Raw genomic sequence first — 26,143 nt, 5'->3', positions numbered from 1 at the left:
TGCTAGGCTGTTGCCAAGGTGGCATGAGTATTAGAGCATTGTCATTGCTTATTGGCTTCCTATGAGATTTGTTACAGCTGGTTTATTTTCCAAGCACACACGTATCATTCACATTTGTTGCATAAATGAGGTGCAGGATGACTTACACATCAAACTTTTTAGTATTGAAAAGGGTTTTAGGAATATCAACAAAAGCCTAAGCTCTAAGTAAGAGCAATAGTAAAAGTTTTGCCTTATCAAACACCACTACTGTTGGCCTGTCTAGTTTTTTTTAAAAGAATCAGATAAAGTTTGTCTTTGTTTCCAAAGAACATTATTTATAATGCATTTAATAATGAACAAACAAAAGATTTCCCCCTCTGAAAGTTAATTAGCACATAACAGTATATTCCTGCCCAGGGATATGGAGAAACACTTCAACAATACAGAGAAATGTGAAAAGATATTATGCAAGTCGTTATCATTCTAATAATAAAATCCGGTGGAAAATGACTTGCTCTTGTGAAATGATCTGCTAGGTTCACGTTCAGCTTTAACATATACACACAGTAGCTGATAATTTCTCAAGAGCGAGTAATTTGGCACAAGATTCTATTACTAGAAAAATCTACGACTCACAGATGGCAGGGTTGTAAGCATTTCTCTGTATGGTTGAAGTGCTTGAGTGTTCTGGATGATAAAAACACAGAGACTACAAGTAAATCATTCATTGGCTGATTTCTCCAAAAAGTATAAACATAGTCTCTGTTGCTGCTTTCAAAACATTGCTTTGTTTATTTGATAATCCAGCCCGACATAGCAACACTAAATCAACCAATAGGGTGAGTTTGGGGAGTGGCTATTTGTTTAAACAACCAATGATATATAGTGGAAGCGTTTGGGAAACTTTTAAAAACATTCATTATTATTTTCAGTTTGACGAGCTAGTACTGCAGAAATTCACCTTAAAAAACCCTAACTTTATTACAAAAATTGCTCTCATTTTAAGAGTACAGATTATGGAAATAGCAAATCATGAGATTTTGGCTCTTGGTTTTTTTGGTTGGGGGATATAGAGAATTATTAAAGTGTTCAAACCTGTTCAAACAGTCTAGATACTATTGGCCTGCTCTAATATCTTATTTAAATGTCATGGCCCAATTTTAATTAAGGGTGAGATTTGAATAATAATATTGACTATACCTACCTCTCAAGTACCCCACTGACATGGCAGCACTCTGTCTGGAATATCAAGCATTCGGCTGCATATTGAACAGGTAATATTGCATTTGGAATTGGCACAATACAAGATAGGTGATCTGATGAAGGACAGTGGCCATTATATTGCTCCGGGTTTTGTGCTAATCACTGATGGAAGGACGACATCATGTTTTGCCATTTAAAAAGACAGTAATGAATTCAGACATGGTGCTTTATATTTGTGACACCCAATTAGCTTTTTATTCCTACAGAGAAGGTGTCAGTTTTATAGTATCAACATCATTAAAAGCTTTGGTTCTCCTTGTTGTTATAGTGTCCTGACATTTCAATGAGCCACTGACTGGCCCCCTACACTGCACCATAACGGCTAATTAAATCTTCTTAAGATGGCCCGTGGGAGGATACAAAAGCCGAGGTAGAAGGAGAAAGTGAGAGAAAAGTAACTTCTCGAATGGAGAGCCTGAGGAAGAATTTTCCGGACTGGAGGGGTTTAGTGTCAAGAAGGCAGGGGAGACTCTTCCGCTTGATGCTCACAGTCATATCCGTTCTTAGCCTGTGAGCGTTTCCGCACAGCTGCCTCTGATGAAAGAGATGGCAGATGTGGACGCAGTGTAGCCTCTGAACCTCAGGGTGTATCGAGACCCATCATGCTTTACTGTTATGCTAAGTGTGTGAGACTCATTCTCTTAAGCGAAGTCAGAGAACGACAGAGAAAAGTGGGTTGCTGCATATGTACACTTCTTTTGGGCAATATTTATGATACAGAGGTGATTATACGTCTTTGAAAGATTATCACTACATTAAAGGAATATTTCAGTCAAAATTGAAAATTCTGTCATCATTTGTAACTCATGTTAATAATACTAGCTTTTGCCCATATTATAAAAGTCAATGAGACCCAAAAAGTCCAATTTCCATAAACGTCATAAAGGTAATGTGAAATTAATCCATACGACTTGTATGAAGTCTCCTACAGCAATACAATAATTTTGAATGACGAACGGGTTGAAATTTAAGTCTTAATTCACTTTCAAATCAAATCAAAACTCGCTTATACAAGGACTACATCCAATACGGCGACAGAAAGTTTGAGGTATCATTGACTTCCATAATATGAACAAAAACAACTTGACATTCTTGAAAATATCTCCTTTTGTGTTCTGCACAATAAAACGTCACATGAGTTTGGAAAAACATTAGGATGAGTAAATTATGAATTTTCATTTTTGGCTGAACAATCCATTTAAGCTAGATATGGTTGCAATCATTTCAAGGCATTGCAGCTTTCAAGTGCTTCACTATAAAAATGACAGTTACTAGATGCTTTCTGCAAGGGCTGTGCTTGCTTAACATGTTACTCAGGTGTTACTCTGTCACTCACCATAAATAACCAGCTTATATTCAGCATGACTGGTGCCGAGGTGATTGGTGGCTTCACAGCGGTAGGTGCCGTTATCTGTTTTGTTCAGTGACGTGAAGGTGAGTTCTCTTCCTTCGACAATCATATGGTCCAGGTCTGGCAGTTCTCCTCCGTCTTTAGTCCAGAGTACTGGGTCTGGCCTGGTGAAACACTGATATTTAGCTTCTAATAAAAAGCATTCTGTTGAACACAAAGGAAGATATTTTGAAGAACGTTTGTAACCAGGCTGCTTTGGGGCACCACTGACTTCTATAGAATGAAACAAATATATACCATGGAAGTCAATGGTGCCCTGGAACAGTTCAGTTTCCCACATTCTTCAAAATATCTTCCTTTGTGTCCAACAGAACAAATACATGTATACAGTGTAATGACAGAGTTTTCATTTCTGGGTGAACTATTCCTGTAAGTGTCAACAGTTAGTCTTTTTGACAGGGAAAAGTTTTGTTCTGAAAGTTAGTACGTTTTCCTAGTACAATAAAGACTTTTTTCAAAAGATCAAGGAACATTTGATTCCTTATGATATGACCCCTTTAATGCTACAATCAATGGAAAACAACACCACAAAGTTACAGCAATGGCTTTGAGAATACACAAATCATAGAAAGAGTTTTAAAGTTTTCAACTTTAGCTTCAAACACAGAACAGTTCTAAGCTATTTGTATTATCAAAGTTTATCAAAGATTTGTCAACCCTTTTTTTGTGTGGAAATAATATTAAGTATTGGCCTTATTTTAGCTTCACTTGTACCAACAGATAAGAGCTTCTTAATGTTGTTTTCCATGTGAATTTATGGTTATTTATTCATAGCTGTTTAATTTCAACAGAATCAAATTTATGAGTCATCACATTAATGCAAGCATGTGGTTATAAGCCGCTAGCTGTAGGCCTGCCCACAAGGCAATTTCTCCTTGGTGCAGTAGATATGCAACGCATCTTCCCAAAAGCTCTTTGCAAACATTATAATTCAGCGAGATGCTGATAAATTGTGGATGCTTACGAGGGGTTTCCTTGAGGTTCACATTCCAGTTTCAGGTACTGTCCCTCCTGTGGGAGGGTTGCGGAGTGTTTGATGTTTACAATGGGAGCATCTATAACAGAGAGAGAGACGAACAAAGAAATATTGTTTCAGACAGCATCCAAGCGGAGGAATGACACTCGATGGAGATCAAAAGGTAAGTGATGTGACGTTACTCAGGCTCAAATGCTCCACTGCGTCTCACTAGATTGATTAAATGTCAAAGCTTCAAAGAGAAACTCTGACTGGTAAATTACATTTTTTTGTAATCACTGTGCATAGTTTTTGCTTTACCACCATACATCTAGTTTTAAAAGTTGCAACTCTAATTAGTTAACTCCCAATTAAATCAAAATTAAGTGTTTTATGGCTTTTAGTACGTCTTTTAGCTTAGATAATATATACAATTTTACTCCTAAAAGTCAACAAAAATAACCCTAAACAAATACATTTTTAACATTTGTTTTTTTTCATTTGCGAAAAGAAATTATACATTATGTCTAGTCCAGACTTCCTGTTTCAATAGAAATGTCAACATAAGACAGAAAATCATCATTTATGTTTAATTTAGGCTTTTAGTCACATATAAACATGAATCAATTCACACATCAGTTGTGGTAAACGGAAGCTCAATGCTTGCTTGACGTGTGAGAACCAATGAGGTTCATTCTCGCCGTACGCAGCACGTCTGAACTTCCACATGAACCAATGAGGTTTGTTTTCGCATGTCAAGAAAATACGGTTGAGCTTTTGTTTATGTTCGCAGATCAATGTTTACATGTGAATAAAAGCCTAATTTTCGTCATATAAAGCGATCGTGTCTCTTCGGACAATTTGGACTAAACTGCTCGATTCATGTGGATTATCTCTTTATGAACTTTTTGAAGCATCAAAGTGGTAGTTGCATAGACTGTCAATGGCTGAATGGAGGGACATAAATCTCTCAGATTTAATTAATCTTCATTTGTGTTCCAAAGATGAACGAAAGTCTAACGGGTTTGAAACGACATGATGGCGAGTAAATGATGACAGAATTTTCTGGGTGAACTAACCCTTTAAGGTTTATGCTTTATAGTAAGGAATATGGATGTGAGCATCATGGGACGCTGGCTTGAGTTGGGACCCAGCCATACTCACAGTGGACCTCCAAGACCTGCGTAGTGTCTTCGTGGGTGGTGGTCAGGGCCACATGGTCCACTCTACAAGTGTAGGCCACACCGTCATCCTGCCGGTCCACCTGGAGCCGCAGGGAACTCTTCACTGTGAATGTCTTGCCACTGGCATTCACCTCTTTGGCACCTGAGATATGAACAGCATAACAAAGATGAAACGTGTTTTAGAGCTTCACATACATTACAGTTAGAGTTACAGTGAGAACTTGAAGCACTGTGAAACACAGGGGTTCAGAAAGATGCACCACTCTTTTTTTAAGACTTTACGTTTCAATAGAAAACTTTAGTTTTGTGAAGACAGAGTTGAGTTGCATTCATTATTTCCACCCACTGACGCACATCACTGTGTTTGGAATGCTCTTGAATCCTGCCTCTATCTTTTCTCACATCCAAAACTAGATAAAACTGGTGAAAGTAAAACTTTAACTCTTATCTGACTCTGTCAAAGTTGAAAATATTTATCCAATTCTTGTTTTTCTGCATTTGACTGAGCTGAACTCTCATGGCAAATCAAGCAGGATTTATTTTTTGCAATTGTGACGGGTTCATTTCATCGGTTTAAAAAAGTAAATCCTCATTGAACTTTAATTAAATTAGCCTACATTTTCTTCTATAGAATTAGTGTTGATGTATAGTGTTGCACAAGAGACATTTATCAGAGCAAAACAGCTCCCCTTATTTTCTCCTGAAAACTCCATTAGTTGAACAACAGATTGTGTTTTGTTTTGTTTGCTTCAATGTGTTAATGACTTCTGCGTCTATAGGCTTATGCTGCATACGTCGCTGTCTAGTAACACTGACAATACAAATCCAGGCCAATTAATCCACTGCATCTCAATAAGCTTAACAAATACTACAAATTTCTCATCAGAAGGATATTATTACATCTTTAAGAGTGTAAATGACATATTATAAATTTACTACTGTCAAACAGTTGTTCAAATAAAAGTAAGGACCACAGAACATACTCATTTAATGCAAAACCAAAGAGAATCTAAAATCAGATCACGCTCATTGAATCACTAGATTTTACAGCGATGCTGTAACTTCAACACTCTCAGGGGATGTTCACAAAGAACACATTTTTGCATTCCACTGCGCTATTTTTCCATTGTTTTTCTGTATAAACATGCGCTAGACGGATGTGTTTGACCATTGTGTTCGCATCTTGCGCATGACATGTTGTTCTAGAAATCGTACCGCTAAAGTTAAAAGTAGTTCAACTTTTTAAATTTTTTATGTATAGGCTGTAGACATAAATATATTTTATATAGACATTTTTTTTTCTGTTCCACTGCCACACGTGTCATTTTTTTTTAACAGAAAAACTTGGTTCTACCAAACTTTAAAGGGGCAAACTCGCACCATATTTGGAATCAAAATCTATAGCCTATAGAACATTTTAAAGATTCCAAAGCATAGGATCAAAACAACACAGGATGCATGATCTACCTAATTTTCTTTTCTTTAAAATATAATTTTAACTGTGTGGTTCACAAAACAGGGAAAAAGTTTCATGTTTTGTTGATTTGAGTTTGTGGATTTAAAGACAAAATCACAAAAGACTTCACTCCTTCCAAAACCTTCAGATTTAGGTCCAACCGTGAGTACAAATCCACACAATTCTTGTCTATGTGAATCATCTCATTCTTTCTCTCTTTCCATTTGCTCCCCCTCATTTTCTGTACTCCCAGCATCACTCCTGCTATCACTGCCGAGCTGTCAATCAGCTTCCTCTGGGGGTGTCGCCACCCGCTCAGGAGCATCTGAGCATGCAGAAGATATCATTTAGAAACCTGAATACACACACACACACACACACACACACACACACACACACACACACACACACACACACACACACACACACACACACACACACACACACACACACACACACACACACACACACACACACACACACGCGCGAAGGTACAGTTCTATGGGTATTCTTTCTTTTTGGGATGCAGTCAAGAGGTTGGGGGTAAATTTTTATTCCAGATATACAACTAACAAGCAGACAGATTGTTAGTCTGTTCATAAGAGCATTCAGATGAATAACACTTTGTATGGCTGTGAACGGAGCAAGACAACTTTCATTTGAGAGTTGACAAACACTCTCAGCAATTAAATGTGGATAGTTTGTTCCACCCCATGGTTAGAGCCAGTGAAGATTCCCAGCATGCTTTAGAAGTTTCTTTAGATCAACTTAAGCGCATTTTACAGTTGGAACAACTCAGTAGCAAGTGGTGGTCTTCTGAAATGCGACGCAAAGTCCCCTTGCTGCGGTTGAGAATTTTTGTACAACGGAAATCATTCTCCCTGATGTAATGATTATGATGAATGATTATGCAGCTTTCTGGTTAAAGGCTTATAGAACAATATTTACTTCACACTATCATCAAGCAAACCATTTTATAATAGGCTATTTGGATGTACAGTTGTAATCAAAAATGTTCAACCCCCATTGCAAATCAGGTTTATTGGCAAAGTTTCATTAAATCACAGACATCAGTGTGTATTTTACAAACTCCAAATGTATTGTTTTACTCGTGCTTATGTGTATTTAAATGTCTGAAACCTAAAATAAATGTTATGTGGTTGGGCATTCATGGCCGATCACGTGAAAATCGGCCAATTCCGGTCACCAGCCGATCAATCAGTGCATCTCTAGTTGGAAGGTCCAATGACGCCCAAGCTTCAACTTCCTCACTGACGTATTTCCTGATACTTCAATGAATTCGTAATGCCTTCCACATGCAGCAGGTTTCCAGTGCCAGAGGATGCAAAGCAGCCGCAAAGCAGACCCAGAGCTTCATCGAGCCACCGCCATGCTTAACTGTAGACAGAGTGTTCTTTTCAGCATAGTGTTCTTTTTTTTATTTTTTTTATTCTTATTCCTCCAGACATACCGCTGATCCATAGGGCTGAAAAGTTCCACTTTTGTTTCATGGCTCCACAGAACAGAATCCTAAATCTTCTGTTGCTTATAGATATGATTTTGAGCACGTTTCTTGTGCTTTTGGGTCAGTAGTGGTGTACGAGTTCTGGCCAGGAAACCGCATAAGTTTAGTACGCACCTTACTGGGGAAGCTGAAACCTCAGTGCCTGTTACCAGCAAGTCTTGCTTGCTGTCTTGCTGCCTTCTCAGAAATCTGGTTGCAGCGGTTGATATATTTGCTTTTCTGCTTCATCCAGGCAGTGTAACAACTGTTCCTATAACTTTGAACTTGCAAACTATGCTTTCAACTGTGTCTCTAGGAACATTAAGTGCCTTTGCTATATGTTGTATCCTGTTTCTTGTTTGTCAAGGGCGGTTATATCTAACTTTTTGGCCATTTTTCTAACATGCAGTGAAATGTGACTCAACACGCCTAGCCAGTTTAGATATTTCATGTGTTCTAGCTCAAGCACACCTGTTGCAACTAATGAAGCCGTCTCGGTTACGTATGTAACCCTCGTTCCCTGAGTACAGGGAACGGAGACGTACGTCGGGTTCCCCTGACGAATTGGGATCACGCTAGGGAGCCTATTACCTTCGAGAACTAAACAAAAAGCCAATGAACATTGGCATGCAACATTTGCATTCCGCGGACCCGCCCGTCAGCGCGGGTATAAAAGCCGGAAGTAAACATTGCATCATCGCTTTTCGCTGAGGAGCCGAAGTAACGGACCCCTGCGAAGGTGCAGCCACATGGCAAAGGGACGTACGTCTCCGTTCCCTGTACTCAGGGAACGAGGGTTACATACGTAACCGAGACGTTCCCTTTCGTCCAGGGAACTCCGACGTACGTCGGGTTCCCCTGACGAATTGGGATCCCTAATAAAACGCCATGGTGCTGGCCCCTTCCAGTGCCCAGCTAAGCCGCCCTACAGCAGTTTTTTCAATAAATTTCGGGGGCTGCTAGGAATCCACTGCTGTTCCGCAAGACCCACACAGAGGACATTGGATAACACTGGGAAGCGTGCCTCAACCCCCGGGGGGGGGGAGGCACACTACGGAAAACCAGGATGCCTGATCTGGCCTGGAATACTCATATGAATTCACATAGTGAACATATGGAGTCCCTGAGATGGTCCCAACCATTGGAATTGGGAGCGCATACAACAAGGACGACGGCGCGAGTCCGTCGGGGAAGACACGGCTGGACTGCACGTGGCAAAAACCGGTACACAAGACCACTGAACACCCAGTCTGCTACGACTCTAGCTAGAGGAGCAAACCTGGCGCCGGGCGGTCCGCTACGCCGGGCGCCGGGGGGGTGATGGAGGAGCTCAACGAGGTTACCACTTAGGGGCCAGCGGAGCGGAAGAGACGCACTTATCTGATTACAGAGTGGCGCAGCAAGCCGACACAACCTATTCCCTCGACCCACTGGACGAAGCCAGAACCCGGGAGGAAACCGGTTCCACACGGAGGTTATAGAACCTAGCAAACGTGTTAGGTGTCGCCCAGCCCCCAGCTCTACAAATGTCTGTCAGCGAGGCGCCTTGAGCCAACGCCCAGGAAGCGGCAACCCCTCTAGTTGAGTGAGCGCGCAACCTGGGGGGACAAGGCTCACCCTGAGCCTCATAGGCTCGGGTGATGGCATCCACTATCCAGTGGGCTAACCTCTGCTTGGAGACGGCCTTCCCCTTCTGCCGGCCTCCGTAACAGACAAGGAGCTGGTCTGAGGTCCTGAAGCTTTGCGTTCTGTCAACGTAACACCGCAAGGAGCGGACGGGACAGAGAAAAGCTAGGGCTGGGTCTGCCTCCTCCTGGGGCAGCGCTTGCAGGTTCACTACCTGATCTCTAAACGGAGTGGTAGGAACCTTGGGCACATATCCGGGGCGGGGTCTCAGTGTTACATGGGACAGGCCCGGCCCGAACTCTAGGCACGATTCGTCGACCGAAAATGCTTGCAGATCCCCGACCCTTTTAAAAGAAGCCAATGCTAACAGGAGCGCTGTCTTAATAGACAGGATATCAAGCTCTACTGTCAGCAAAGGCTCAAAGGGAGGACTCTGGAGAGCTCTCAGTACCAGAGTCAAGTCCCAAGGGGGTACAGAGTGTACAGGGCGAGGAGGGTTCAACCTCCTAGCACCCTTCAGGAATCTGATGACCAGGTCGTGCTTTCCCACCGACTTATCGTCAACTGCATCGTGATGCGCCGCAATGGCAGCGACATACACTTTGAGGGTTGAAGGGGACAGCCTACGCTCCAACCCATCTTGCAGGAAAGAAAGCACAACGCCGATCGGGCAAGTTCGGGGGTCCTCCTGACGGGAGGAGCACCAAGCGACGAACAGGTTCCACTTCAACGCATAGAGGCGCCTCGTAGAGGGAGCTCTAGCGGAAGCGATAGTGTCTACCACTGCCTGTGGCAGACCACTCAGAACCTCCGCGTCCCGTCCAGGGACCAGACATGGAGTTTCCAGAGGTCTGGACGCGGGTGCCGTAGAGTGCCCCGTCTCTGAGAAAGTAGATCCTTCCTCAGAGGAATCGGCCAAGGAGGGGCTGTCGAGAGGAGCATAAGTTCTGGGAACCAAGTCCTGGTGGGCCAGTACGGCGCCACTAGCAAGACCTGCTGCTCTTCCTCCCTGACCTTGCACAGAGTCTGCGCAAGAAGGCTCACTGGGGGGAACGCATATTTGCGTAGGCCCCGGGGCCAGCTGAGAGCCAGGGCGTCCGTGCCGAGGGTCCCCTCGGACAGGGAGTAAAACCACTGGCAATGGGTCGTGTCCGGAGAGGCGAACAGGTCGACCTGCGCCGCTCCGAAGACACTCCAAATCAGCTGGACCGCCTGGGGATGGAGTCGCCATTCTCCGGGCAGGGGGGTGAACCGTGAAAGCTCGTCGGCCACATGGTTGAGAGCCCCCGGCACGTAAGCGGCATGAAGCGACCTCAGATGCTTCTGACTCCATAGGAGGAGGTGGGAGGCGAGTCGCGACATACGACGGGAGCGTAGACCACCTTGACGGTTGATGTACGCAACGGTCGCAGTGTTGTCCGTACGGACCAGTACGTGCTTGTGTCTGAGAACCCCTACGAGGCGACACAAAGCTAGACGTACTGCTTGCAACTCCAGGCAGTTGATGTGCCAATGCAGCTGGGGCCCCGTCCACAGACCCGAGACTGCATGCCCTTTGTACGTGGCCCCCCACCCCGTGGCAGAGGCATCTGTGAAAACCACAGCATGCCTGGAAACCTGGATCAGGGGCACTCCAGCCCGAAGGAACGCAGGGTCCGACCACGGGGAGAAGGTTTGGCGGCAGTGCGGGGTCACTTGGACCCGGAACGTGCCACTCTGCCACGCCCACCTGGGGACTCGATCGTGAAGCCAGCGCTGTAGCGGTCTCATATGTAATAGGCCGAGCGGTGTAATCGCCGCTGCGGCCGCCATATGCCCCAGGAGCCTCTGAAATTGTTTCAGTGGAACCGCTGTCCTGCCTCGAAAAGACCTGAGGCAGGTGAGCACTGACTGGACGCGCTCCTCTGTGAGGCGCGCAGTCTGGGCGACCGAGTCCAGCTCCATACCGAGATAAGAGATCCTCTGCGTGGGGCAGAGTTTGCTCTTGTCCCAGTTGACCTGAAGACCCAACTGACTGAGATGCCGGAGCACCATGTCCCTGTGTTCGCACAGAACATCCCGAGAGTGAGCTATAATGAGCCAGTCGTCGAGGTAATTGAGGATGCGAACGCCTTGCTCTCTCATGGGAGCAATGGCCGCCTCCGCGACTTTCGTGAAGACACGGGGGGACAGGGCCAGCCCGAAGGGTAGGACTCTGTACTGATACGCTCGACCCTCGAACGCAAACCGCAGGAACGGTCTGTGTCGAGGAAGTATCGAGACGTGAAAGTAAGCGTCCTTCAGGTCGATTGCTGCAAACCAATCCCGGGGACGGATGCATTCGAAAATGCGCTTCTGCGTGAGCATCTTGAAGGGGAGTTTGTGCAGGGCCCGATTCAAGGAACGCAGGTCCAGGATCGGTCGTAACCCACCGCCTTTCTTGGGTACAATGAAGTAGGGGCTGTAAAACCCGGACCTCATCTCGGCAGGAGGGACCGGCTCGATCGCGTCCTTCGCCAGCAGGACATCGATCTCTTTCCGCAGGACAGGGGCATCCTCTGACCGCACACGGGTGAAGAAAATGCCCCTGTACCTGGGAGGCCGGCGAGCAAACTGAATTGCGTAGCCGAGCCGAATGGTGCGGAGGATCCACCGGGACGGAGCTGGAAGCGCTAGCCAGGCCTCCAGGAACCGAGCGAGTAGACCCACCCGAACCACCGGCGTACCCGCGGAGGGGCAGCAGGGCGGGGGACAGGGACCCGGCTCCAGCGACGACATGGCGACCGCGAGCGGGGTCTGGGCGCAGGTACTGACACCTACCTGTCCACACCGGGGGGCAGACGGCAGAGAGGGTTCTTCGTGTACCCTCTGCTGCGGGCCGCCCCGTGGCGAGGGGAGGGGGAGAGACGAGGAACGAGGCCCTGACTCCTCGTAACCCCGTCTCTGCGCCTCCGTGGCCAGCCGCAGGCCGGGGCGACGCGGAGGGTTCCGCGAGGCCGCTACCCGCAGGCTGGGGAGAGGGGAGCGGGGGCCGTGTCGCACTGAAACGACACGCGCCGCCGCTGCGACCCTCTCGCACGGGGGAGACTGCGTGCCCGACAGTCTCGGCCGTGGATGACCTGGAAAAGGATGTTTCGGAAACTGCTCTTTTATTGAGAAAGTGGGTACCACTGACTGTGTCAGTGGCGGAACAAAAACAAAACAAGGATTCTCCACCCGGCCCTCCCCCGGGGGAAGGAGGCGAATAGGGACCGCCTCCCGCAGAGCAGCAACATCCTGATCCAGGTCGCCCGCATCAGGAACGACGCCCACCTCTCTTCTTCCTGGAAGGTGCAGGTGGCGTCGGAGCGGGCTGGGCCGCCCTCTTACGGCCCGACCTCCGTCCCCCAGGCTGAGGCTGCTGGCCTGGAGGGGGAGCGGCCGCAGGAGGACGACCTCGGCGACGAGCGGCCGGAGGCTGTGCAGCAACAGGAGTTGGGCCAGCAGCGGCCTTCCTCCTGTGCAGGACATGCCGCATAGCTTCCGACTGCTTCTGGGCGGCGGAAAACTCTTGGGCCAAGTTATCCACCGCCTCGCCGAAGAGGCCCCCTTGGGACACGGGGAAGTCGAGAAGTTTGTTCCTCTCGGCTTCCCGCATATCCGCAAGGGTGAGCCATAGGTGGCGCTCCTGGACCACAAGTGTGGACATCGCCCGACCCAGCGAACGTGCGGTAACCTTCGTCGCCCGTAGAGCGAAGTTAGTCGCCGCACGCAGCTCCTGCAGCAAGGCTGGGTCGGGACCACCCCCCTGCAGGTCATGGAGTGCTTTGGCCTGGTGGACCTGAAGCAGAGCCATGGCATGCAGGGCGGAGGCGGCGTCTCCACACGCCTTATAGGCCTCCCCGGTTAGACCCGAGGAGAACCTACAGGCGCGGGAGGGGAGTGAAGGGGCACCCCGCCAGGTGGAAGCGGTCTTCGGACACAGTTGCATCGCGATAGACCGCTCCACTGGGGGGATTCCCTCGTACCCGTGCGCCGCCCCGCCGTCAAGGGTGGTGAAGAGGGAGGGGCGAGGAGGCCCCCGCCGGTACGCCAGAGGCGCCGACCAGGACTTCCTCAACTCCTCATGCACTTCAGGGAAGAAGGGCACTGGAGCGGTGCGCGGGGCATCCGCACGCACCGCAGCAGGCCAATCATCAAGCCGCGAATGCGAGGGCCCGGGCGGAGGGTTCCACTCGAGTCCCACATTCGCGGCCGCCCTTTCGAGCATGGCAACCACTTCGGGATCAGCATCAGCCGCAGCCACCGCACCCGAAGGGGGTGGAGCCGCTGACTCCTCACCCGAAGATGATTGCGCCTCTTCCGATGCCGCGATAGACATCTGATCCTCCGGGGGCGCTCCAAAGGAAACAACCGGAACCGTGCGGGACGGCCCCGGAAGTTCCCCCGGAAGCGCCGCTGGCAGCGAGCTGCTAGAGGAGTGGGAAGCTCGCGAGGATGTTTCACCACACGAGACATTCCGCACTGTAACCCTCATACGCTCACCAACGGGAATGACCGAAGTAGCCGCCTGTCGAACTGAACCGACAGACGAACTAGATCGAGCATTCTCCGAAGGGACTCCCCCATATTTCAGGGATCTTAGTCTCGAGCGGAGCGTCGCGATGGCCATGCTCCCACAGAGAGAGCATGACTCATCCAACAACGCTGCCTCAGCATGCCTTAAGCCCAAACATGCGAGACAGTGTTGATGGCCATCATCCGGAGGGAGAAGTCTACCACATCCAGAAACGCACGGGTGAGTCGACATCCTGAAAAGGACGCGAAACACCCGCCAGCTCTTTTAGACAGAAAAAGAGAGAGAGAAAACAAGAGAGAGAGAGAGAGAGAGAAAACGCCGAAGCGCCGAGGGACCACCGCAGCAGACAACCGGGGGAAAACTGCAACCCTTTGCTGCCGAGGGCGAGGATCGCTGCACCGCGCCGTCACACCAGCGATTTCTGCTCTCCAGGTAAGCTTTGTTTTGTCTCCAGAAGGCTTGGCTTGAAGATTCAGGAATACTGAGGCTCCGAAGCGAAAGGCGATGATGCAATGTTTACTTCCGGCTTTTATACCCGCGCTGACGGGCGGGTCCGCGGAATGCAAATGTTGCATGCCAATGTTCATTGGCTTTTTGTTTAGTTCTCGAAGGTAATAGGCTCCCTAGCGTGATCCCAATTCGTCAGGGGAACCCGACGTACGTCGGAGTTCCCTGGACGAAAGGGAACCTTGATTAGTTGCATCAGGTGTGCTTGAGACAACACCTTTTATTGCAATGTTTTACTGTTGTGATGGATTCTATTCAGGGGGTTGAATAATTCTGAGACTATAGAAGTCCTTAAAAGTTGCATTTTCTGGCAACAATCTTTCACTTAACATTTGTTTGCTTAAAAATGTTTCACTGTCAGATTATGATTCCCAGGTGGTTTAGATTAGTTGTTTAGTTTTTATTTTGTCCATTTCTACCAGTTTGACCTATTCAGACCAATTTTGGTTGTGAAAATTCTAGGCAGCTACTACTGCACTGACGGTAATCAGCCAATCACACGCCTTCTCTCATGGGACGTTAAACTGAATTTTGGCACCCACGCCACACTTTAGGATCTCAACGAAATGAGAACATCATCTGCTTCCAACTGATTTGATTGCCTAAATATATTATGCCCATTCACCTACATAATCTATTTATTCATTTACTCATCCATTCATTCAACTATCTTTCCATCCTGGAGAAAAAAAACTCAGCATAATGAGGGTTTGTCTGCACTGTCTACTTCTATTGTCCCTCTCAGTAAGTTAGTGAGTGGGTGAGAGGGGAGAGATTTTCCAGCAGACAGAATTGAAATTAAGGTCAGCATGTTTCACATTAATATTTATGAAGGCAAACCAGTAATAGAAACATTATCACAGACGCACACTCACCAGAGCACACACACAAGCTCTGATTTAATGCACACAACAGCATTAAAACTGTATCTAATCTTTATTACACACACATCAGCATGTGTAATTACGTACATAGTTGGACGCAATACGACGTGACGCAATTTAATGTGAATTATCATTAATTTTTGGTTTTAAGGCTGAACACTGTGCTCCTTCTGGAACCGGAATGCTTTCCTGGAACTCTGCGATAGCTACGGCACATGGTGAACCCAGAGAGCAGCGAGAACAGGAAAGAATAAAACGTGGGGTGAGATTAGCATTTCATTTCAGCTGTGAGCAGTTCTGAATTCAAATGCTGTTTTCCACCTAAAAGGGAGGTATTTAGAACAACAGGAGGCACAAAGGTGTGCAGCTCATCTCCGTCGCCTCTACCCCATTCTGCAAGCCCATTAGCGAACGCGCAAGAGGGATACAAAAAGTGAGAATGAAAAAGATAGAGAGAGGGGGAGAGAGCAAAAGCGTTCTTTATCCGATCACCGCGAACTGCTCTCAGGCTAAACACAGTGGTCATTCCTAGTGGATGGAGGGATATTTATGTGTGCATTTGACTGAAGTTAGCTGTCGGCAGTGCGTTTGCATGGCGAGAGCTTAAATTCGAGGTAGCGGTTTTGAATTTCCTCACAAAAATTGTCAGTTTGTGTTTATTTATGCGGCATAATCTTTCTGCCTGTGGTGAGAGACTCTGGAGTTTCTCCACACGTGAGTGGAGCTCTGCAGTGAGCGACTGAACGCCCATCTCATCTATCTACCGCTAATCCTAATGTCCCAGAGACACGAGAACCGATAACGACAACATTATTTCAACAAACGCCCCCCAATCCCCAACCAGGATCACTATAAATATCAGTTACTCATACTGCACGGCTCTCCGCCATGGCTCACTGTTCAAATATCCTTCATAAATGGTCAGTGTGGGTGTCAATGTAAAAGCTCCTTCTGGTGCCGTGCAATTTTATCTCTCTAATCCACACAAACAGTCTCCCTGCTGGCAGTTCTTTCACTCGGGTCAAATACGCTAGACTGAGATGGGATTTGTTGATGCGATTGTCTGAGCCTGGTTGGAATTAATGATCCTGTTCTGACACACACACACATGCTGTCTGACTGCTAACAGTGTGATGATATCACCTCCACTAGGACGCAACTGCACATTCACATGATAAGCTGTTTTATCAGTGTCATTGCTTTGGACTCACCACAGGTGACAGAAACACACTTGCAGTTACAAGCCCCGCCCCCAATTTGTTCAAAGCCACACCCTGTAATCTGTGTGAAGCCCTTTTCACTTGCCCCACCAACAGAAATCTGTTAACAGACTTGGGCTGCGTCCGAAATCGCATACGCTCTTGAGTAGGTACTTATTTTGAACAAGTAATTACACGACAATCGCTAAAAAAGTATGTTCTATATAGAACACGAACACGTTCTTAGCATGAGTATGCGTAGAATGAATGTAATCCGGACGTACTACATTCGCCATGTTCTCATTATCTTGTGTTGTGTCGCTTCACTGCCATTCACAAATCCTCTTCCGTGGCCTCATGGGATAGTAAAGTGTCCATCATATGCACACTTCAGAATCTCACTGGAAGTAGTAGGTCATCCAGGTACTCTTTTATGAGTAATGTGAATTCGGACATACTTCTTTTGTCACATACTGTTTTTCGCCTACTCATAGTAGGGAAGTATGTGATTTCGGATGCAGCCTACTTCTCAAAAGTATCATTGGCCAAGTACCATTGTTCCTTCAATATCACCATATCATCACCATCATATTAATTGCAATCTCTAATTGATTAGTAATTACTTCCGCACCGGAGTAATAACGTGACGTCATTAATGGCAGTCCCATATTTTTGAACCAATGTGAATCAAAGGATGGCGGTGTACCATGTTACTCCGGTTTCAGGAAACAGTCCTGACTAGTTAATTACTTCAATGATGCACCGTACTAGTGGTTAAATAGTGAGGTACAGTATGCCACTGTACAAGAAACACACCCCTGACCAGTAATCAAACAAAAGCCCCACCCACAGTATCTGGAGATAATGGCCATCCCTTGCCTGTCATGAAGCCAGTCTCCTTAGAAAAACTGACTAACTGCTATATTTCAAACAATTTTCCAGTCTGGTACATGTTTACAATCACTTCACAGACACGCTGCATCTTATCTTGAAGTGTCTGATGTAGGCCGTGTTGATCAACTACACATAACAAGGCAGACTTCACCGTCTGAATGACCTCTCTTTCTTCACACGTTAGAGATTATCCAGCTCGTGCGCCGCTGTGAAGTTGGACTCTGATTCCCGGCCCCCGCAGCCAGGATGAAAGAGGGAGCTTAAACAGCGAGGAGCGCTGTGTGTTCAGACTCAGCGGCTACCGTCGGTCTCCCTGCCTATCATAAGCAGCGCTAAGAACTTCTCTCTCTCTTGTTCAGCTGTGAGCTTTTATCTAGGCACCTGGGCGTTTGTTTTCACCAGCCAGGATTGAGCAGATGTTTTGTGTGCAACTTAGTTCTAAAGACAGTGACCACTGTGAAACCGGTAAAGAAAGCAGCTGTTTTACACACACACACGCACACGGACACTATGCAATGTTTCAACTAGAATTTTACTTTTTCCAAAGGTCATCTAAATTTTTGTTAGCTTGCATTTGCTAGGGCGTTCTGCTGGTTTCAAGATAGCATTTTTTTATATTGCAGTTTTTATTATATGAAATAAAAATAAAATAAACATTTATATTTTTTTATGCCCTCATAATCTTTAATAAAAAAATTATCTTCTCTGATGACGTGTTTACTGGTGCGAGGGCGGGGCAACCTGTCACTCACATGACATCACAGCAATAGCAAATCACAACGATCCAATCAATTCCTGGGGGACAAAATCAAGTCCCGCCTTACATTTTTACGTTTAAGAAGCTTTTTCAGTTGTAAATACGTCACAATAAGGAAGAAAAGTCAATTACAACTACAGTTTAATGCCGACTTTAAGGCAAGACAGGTGGGTACAACTTTTTTTTTTACGAATCTCTATACTTTCAGTTGAATTACATTAAGAATTCTTTGCAAGTTTTCTAAAATGTTATGTTTAAATATGACAATTACAGTTTTTATAATTAAATATGCACTAATTTGCATACATTTCCAGAATAGAAATCTGGACATTGAATAAAGCCAGGTTTAAAACTTGTTTTATAGTGTTGACATTAGAATCAAAGGTTTTTACAAAGTGGATATTGGATATCTCTTTTTATCACTCAATAGAACAGAAGATCCACTATGTTTTAGGAATTAAATGTTGTATAAAATCAGGCAAATGATACATGAACAAACCCCTCTGTAAAAACCTTCTGAATATAGATAGGAATAAAATGGAAAAATCTAGTGTGTAAGAAGTGAATATTTATGGCTCAGTGCACAAGAAAAAAACAATGTTTGACCTGTCTTGCCTTAAGAGGTGGATGTTAGTGCATTGTTATACAGCTGCTTGTGTGCTTTATTGAGTGTACATACAATACAATCATAAGATAAATCAACATTTCATGTTCCCTTACTCATTTGCCATTTTGTAGTCGAACAGTGAGATGGTATGAAAGAAAGAGTTTCTAGCCAAACCCCCGGAGGAAAAAAAGAGGACGACTCTCTCTTTCATCTTCTCCGGAGTTTTTCCTGTCGGCTAATCTGTTACATGTTCTCATAGTTCTCCTCGGGGGAGTTCTCATCCCTGAAGGAGGTCTGGGGATGGATATGCACCCTTATCATCCCGGAGGAGGACAAAAAAAAAAACATTCCCACAGTTCTATTGTAGCCTACTCCACAAAAAACTATGGTCTTAATCAGTATTTTTTTTACAGTAATAAAATCTAAACATCCTTAAAACAAGATTACTTTAGAAGATAAACTGCATTAGATAAGACTTTTATCTCGAGTTAATTTTTCTTACCCCATGGGCATTTTCTTCTTGTTTTAAGTTTAAAACTCACTAAAGCCTCAATTTTCCCGAAGGGTAAGAAAACTAAGGCTAAGCAACTTTGCTTTTCAAGTAAATTTATCTTGTTTTAATAACATTCGATATTTTACTGGAAAAAAAGAGATACTTTTGCCTAAGAAAAAGATTTTTTGCAGTTTCTGTGTAAACACAAAGTACACGGTGAGACTTTGGGAACGGGGTGCTGTCTGAGGTTTGGGATGAGGGCTGATGGGGGCTGATGGAAAATGTCGTTAGAGAACATGTTTTATTCATGTTTCTGCCAAGACACAGGAGGCATTTTAGAATTCCATTTTTAATGACTATTGATTGATTGCACTCAACATGATGTAAGAGAAAGCTGTGGGGGAAAGAAAGCCACGCACACGCTACATGCAAATACCTGTACAAATAAAAATACATACATGTAGATTTATTTATTTGATCAAAACTACAGTAACAACTGTAATATTGTGAAATATAACAATTTAAAATAACTTTTCTATTTTAATGCATTTTAAGAGGCAATTTTTTCCTGACATCTGAATTTTCTTTTTTCAGGATTCTTTGAAAGTTCAAAATAACAGCTTTTATTTAAAATCGTAATGTCACAGTCTTTAATGTCACTTTTGATCAATTCAATGCATCTTTGCTGAATAAAAGTTTTAATTTCTTATAAAAAAAAATCTACTGACCCCAAACTTTGGAATAATAGGGTATATATAAAAATAAAAAAATAAATATCATAAAAGAAATAATAAATATTTAGAATTTATGTAATGAAAGCAAAATGCTGGGTTCAGACTACATGATGGGTGCTTCTCAATACACAAATTGATGTACTTCCTCGTTTCCTCGTTCCTCTGTCCTCCAGCCTGTGACCTGGAAACCGATCAAAGAAAGCCATCTTGACGGACATCTCAATTCTCTAATTGAACCGCGAGGAGTGAGGAAGCTTCCAGAGGAGCCATGAGTGAGGATGCACAGGTGTATCATTTGCGGAAGTCCTTCTAGTCGAGAAACCTGATGCACGTGTAAATTCTCCTCCCCCTTCACATCTGCCACAATGATTTTAATTTATTCTTTACCTTTGCAGTTTAAATAAACCATACATCTCACATATTTCAACAGGGCATCCTGCATCATTATTATTATTTATAATGAATTTCTTAAATAATCAAACTTTAACAACATATGGACAGATCCCTTGAGTGCAGCTGATGGCGCTGTGAAGTGACGCTTGAATGATCAAGAATATTCCAATGTACAAATAATATTTCTTTCGATTCCTGATTTCCTTGCATCGGGTGTGGAGATGAGACATGAGGAAAGGAAACGAGGATGCACATAAGAAATGAGAAGCACCCGATATCAGTCAGATTTTGGCATGATCCATTTGACATAGGGTGTTATGGTGATTCGTAAATTACAATGGGCGTCAGGACGCAAGAATCGATAGTTTTATAGTATATACAGTATACATATATAGTGAGCATCTGTGACACTTTACGATGTCCCAACGTCGATTAGAGGGCTCCACCTGCTCTCCAATCGCGGTACATGATGTCATCTGCGCAGCGCCGTTTCAAATCAACCACACGATTAAAGACTAAAGACTAAAGACTAGCATGTTTAATATTTTTCAGTCCTCCACGATGGCTTCTATCAGATCTGTAACGTTGACCAATAAGAGCACGGAAGCTCTTCCGTATACAGCTTTTAAACATTGTGAAATGAATGAGAGAAGATGGTATTGGTGCTTCCAGATGGAATTATGCAATAGAGGAGAGGTTCATGGAGCTTTGGCAACAATACTTCTGCTTTTATGATGTTTCCTCGAGGGACTAACACGACAGAGTGAAAAAAGATCAATGATGGCAAACGATAGCGGAGGCGTTTCAGCAAACCGGTGAGAACTGAAACGCAGCTTCGGTAGCCATTGTTTATTTACGCTCTTGTTTCCAGAAGCCAGTTGCTAATTCCGCCTTCTTGATGACATCACACACGTCATTAAAGACCGTGAGCAATGATTGGTTGGGATGCAACGTGTAGTCTGACATGTTTCTTGTCCAAAATACAAGAATTTACGAGTCAAAATCGCATAATCTGATAGTGGCCCTGTTTACACCTGGCATTAAGGTGCGTTTTGGTCGAACGGATCACAAGTAGACGAGGGAGATGCATATCCGTTTACACCTGGTATTTTAATCCGTCTCTTTTGCCCACTTTCAACCACTTCTGTGCTGATTCCTTCGAGGGGAGGGTTTTTCAGATCTTTTGACAAAATAAGCTCGCAAAATGTACATAACGCGCCCGTGGTGAGAGAACAGTGTGCTTAGTACGTTTTTCATCTTTAAATCAAACTCGGATCTTCAGTCGACAAAGACTAAATCTCGTCTGGCTATCGCGCTTCCCATAATCGAACGCTTTCGACCACAGGAGCATTTACACTACGAAAGCAATTCGATCGAATGAGTTTTCGACAACCTCTGTAAGTGGTAGAAAGTGGACAAGCGTTTTTTATTTTATTTAGCGTCGTCCACTTGTGATCCGAATGAACAAAATACATCTTAATACCAGGTGTAAACAGGGCCTTAAGTGACTATCATAACAGGCAAAAATATTGTGTAGTCTGAACCCAGCATAAGCCATTCTAAGTTTTTCAATTCACCTTTTTTCCCTCATATTGCTATGCTGATAATATAATTTGCAATTCAATATTTTGATTAGAAAAATGCTAAATAAAAATACAGTGGTCTCAGACTTTTGGACCCACTGTACTGTATGTGCCAATGATCCATGGACTGCAGAGAAGGTGGCTGCTAAGACAAGGTCTATGTAATATTTGCAGGTAGTTTAACATGCAATAAACAGATGCCCCATTTTACTCAAATGATGAGAATAAGGAGTCGGAGAGGGGGAAAGGGGGAGGGAGAGGGAGAGAGAGAGAGAGAGAGAGAGAGAGATAGAGAGAGAGAGAGAGAGAGAGAGAGAGAGAGAGAGAGAGAGAGAGAGAGAGAGAGAATGTGAGGTGGTGATATTGGATTCCATTACATCTGTCAATTTCACACACACAAACGCAGAGCATCTTGGGCTCTGCAAACTCGGGGGGAGAAAGTGTGAGATGTCTTGCATCCTGGAGACCGGCACAAATTTAATACCGGGCTGAGCGTTGCTACAGTCCCAGAGATCCCACAATAATGCAACTGCTATTCCCAGTCCATGGTTCCAAAATAAATGCGTTTATCACAGTTCAGCCTCACACGGCGGTGGAGAAGTGCGGAAAACAGCGATCACAACAGCTGCCACGGCTCACAAACACAGCGACAGGAAGGCCGCAAACACTAAGGCAGACAGAAAGAAGCACAACAGGAAAACAACAGGCCAACTAACTGGAGTGAGCAGAGCCAAAAAAGCAATATCCTTTTGTTTACTTATACCTCTCTTCCATGAAACCAAGACAACCAGACTAAACAAACTGAGCTAGAGTTACTCACATTACTGATGTGAGAGGGCTTCAATGTGTATAATTGAATATGCATAAATATATATAATTGAAGTGAAGTCTTAATTATAAGTCAAACATCTTGTGATTTTATATAGTATGAGTTTTTCATCTCTCTCTGGGGTCCACCATTTTCTTGCATCCTTGAAATGTGTTATTGTCTTATTGGATCCATCCATCACAATACACATTCATGATGAAAATATAATCTTCACGCTTTATGAGACTGTGGACTGACGAGACTCAGAGACACCTTCGCAAACCCCTTCCTGAGTTCACGGTACAGGCTGCATGCTGCATTATCTAAATATATTTACCATATGCTGCTTTCTCGTCCAAACCACCTGCTCGCAAATTCGTGTTACTGTAGGTAATGCTATTCTTGCATTTTTGATGGATGAAATGTCTTTTTCACACACTCGCATATGATAATTTGCACCTGCATTACAAAACACACCAAAAAAAAAAAAAATGAACCATGGGTCTCGGAGTCGGAGAGGGAGCGAACATTTCAGTATTAATGGTCATATTAATCTCTGACCTCACGGCTGGAGAAAAATGTAGCTGAATTAATCAAATACCTTCACAGTTAATTAAAAGAAAACAACCGAATTTTGAAGTATAATGTGAAGAAATGAACTCCAACGCAGCAAAACATTAAAGATTTCCACATCTATCAAGGTAAATGCATCTCTTCTTTTATACAAAGCTGTTGTTTTGATGCTTTAAATAATCACTGTTAATTAAAGAATACATCCAACCTAGCCTAAACACCATGATAGTTAATGAATACGAAGATCGTATCATTAATCTGAGACTACAGCGAGCCCGAGTCAAGCGTAAGGAGATCAGGTATCAGTTTCTTAAAGGAATCTCAAACAAAGCAGCTTACGTTTCCGCCGTTCTCATCTGAAACATCACTGATCCCTTAATGAAACGAAATAAGCTCTGAAAATCCTCCCCTGCCCACAAATTCTGTCTGTTTATCAAATGACCAGAGGGACTGACCGCAGATGTAATATCTGATAAGGAGCCAAATCAGGATCTCAGTCGAAGTCAAAATTATAAAAAACCCTTGACTAGGTGAGATAAGAGGCTAAACTCAGGCTTTAGGTACTTTTCTTATTTCTTTATTTTGGTCATAGATTAAAAGAGTAGTTCTCCCCCTGAAATGAAAAATTCCTCATGTTGTTCCAAAACCATATCACTTTTTTTTCTTTCTCTGGAACCCAAAAGGTGATTTAAAAGAATATTCTGGCCACTTTTTAAGTAATGAAAGTCAATGACAACTGGGACTATCAAGCTAAAAAAAACAACAACAAAAAACACCAAAGTATGTCAAAGTTCATAAAAGCATATATGTTGACCACACAACTTGTGTACCATATTCCAATGCTTTTCTTGGAACATTAATGAGAGTATAGCGAATCTTTTGAGTCAGATCTTTTCAATGAATTGGCTGCTTTGGTTCACAACAATGGTCTGAATGATTTGCTCATTCTTTGACTCGATTTGGTTGCAAAAATGAACTCTGATTAGAGGAAAATTACCTGTGAATATTAACTCAGATTTCTATCTGTCCATGACACAAAGCTATCATTTGACTAAGTGCACAAGTCGTATGGATTTTTATATACTTTTTAAAGCTTGAAAGCTCTGGTCCGCATTAATAGTGTTATTGCACAGAAAAGTGCAAGCAATGCAATATTTATTAGGGTAAGAAAACAAAACCGAATTAGAAGTTCTTCACAGAGAAAGCGCTTTGGGTTTAAAAGCACGAGAAAAAGTAATTTTAAGAATACCCTTTTTATAATGCCATGTCAAGAGTGAGATGCTGCAAAAGACAGGACACGAGTGCAATGGTTAAACACACCCGTCTATTGCAAATTTGCATAGAAAAACAATGGAAAAGCAACGCACTGGAATGCAAAAAAGTGTCCTGTGTAAACAGCCCATTAGGGTAGTATTATTAACATACATTCAATGTATGATTAAAATGTATTAACGTTCAAAATACAGCAATTTACAGATAAACAAGCTAATCCCTGCAAAACAAAGTCATTCCAAAGACGCTAAAACTGTTGAGCCATGCTTCATCCTTCGGGGTTCACGTCTTCCTCACTGTAAAGGCCTCTCCCCAAGGTTCCGTCCACCAGAGACACAATAATCAGTCAGCGTGGGAAACGTCGCCTCCATGCTAATTAGAACCGCTGTATTTTTAGAAGTGCAGCAAACACACACGTCACGACAAAGGCACTCAATGCCATCTGCATCGTACGCATGCTTTCATCCTCTGACTGAGATGGGACATTGTTTATAAGGTGATGGATTTGTAGAGAAGATGCTACACGAGTCGTTGGCTACATATTTCACTGAGCCCAAGCATTCTTCCATACTGAGCTTGAAATATATGCACTCACATGTAGTAAATGTTCATTGTGATTTGTCTTAAAGCGTGTTAATGTGAGTTGGATCATAATATTCCTTACCTTTGATCTCCTTCTCATTTCTGAACCACCGGACATCAGCCGCAGGTTTGCTGCCAGAGGTCACACAGGTCAGAGTGATGTGATCGCCCTCCTTTGCAGGCTTGGTGAGTCCATTAATCTCTGGTTTCTTAGGCACACCTAAACATGGAGGGAATAAAGTGACAGAGAGAGAGAAAAAGAGAGAGATAGCTCAGCACTTTAACAGAGTTCAAAATATTAACGGTAGGTAAGTGTGAATTTAATGGAAAAAAGATTAGAGATATTATTTATCATCTTCTATGAACTACTCCAGTCCTTTTATTTTGCCCGGGGTCTTTTTGTCGTTCACTGAGGTTAATTTAAGTGTAGACCCTTTTTTTCCAGTGGTTATTTGATCATATTATTGCAGAGTTTAACTTTTCCTCCGCCACTGACGAAATTTTCAGTCATTTATGAGACAACCCTTTCCCGCCATAGAACTTATTCACAGCAGCGCCATCTTTGAATTTGAACGGGAATGAAAGGCTGTGAGGCATAGAAATACATCTCTTCAGTGGGTTGTACTGTTATTTAATGTGCTTTTAGATTATTCTGCTGATGAAACACTGCAAAAATATCTTTCTGAGACATTTCAGCATGAGCTGTGGAAAATTACAAGCGATCTAGGACCTCTATACAGCTTTTTACAGCAGATTCCATTGAAAATAAGTTAAGTCTATCCCTCACAGCCTCGCTTTCATTAATTTCATTTTAGCCTTGATGGCGCTGCTCTAAATAAGGTCTATTGAAGTAATTGTCTGGCTTTCTGTGTTTTTAATGTTATACGGCAGGGGGCGCTATTTATATATTTTAAAATGTAATTTATTCCTGTGATGCAA

The 26,143-nt window shown here is 44.0% G+C and overlaps 1 protein-coding gene across 21 annotated transcripts in view; it reads right to left on the bottom strand.

Annotated features, from left to right (window-relative positions):
* Positions 1-26,143, bottom strand: part of cadm2a (cell adhesion molecule 2a) — a 378,094-nt gene that overhangs the window by 20,169 nt on the left and 331,782 nt on the right. For all 21 annotated transcript variants that reach the window (XM_079598777.1, XM_079598779.1, XM_079598781.1 and 18 more), the window contains 4 exons: positions 25,287-25,424; positions 4,776-4,937; positions 3,621-3,711; positions 2,582-2,760 (listed from right to left, as the gene is read on the bottom strand). In XM_079598777.1, coding sequence (XP_079454903.1) covers positions 2,582-2,760; positions 3,621-3,711; positions 4,776-4,937; positions 25,287-25,424 — 570 coding nt within the window. The remainder of the gene's footprint in view (positions 1-2,581; positions 2,761-3,620; positions 3,712-4,775; positions 4,938-25,286; positions 25,425-26,143) is intronic.

This window comes from Phoxinus phoxinus (genome assembly GCF_949152265.1).
Source record: "Phoxinus phoxinus genome assembly, chromosome: 23".
Lineage (NCBI taxonomy): Eukaryota > Metazoa > Chordata > Actinopteri > Cypriniformes > Leuciscidae > Phoxinus > Phoxinus phoxinus.
Note: the sequence above shows the minus strand (reverse complement) of the source record. Positions and strands in the feature narration are given on the sequence as shown.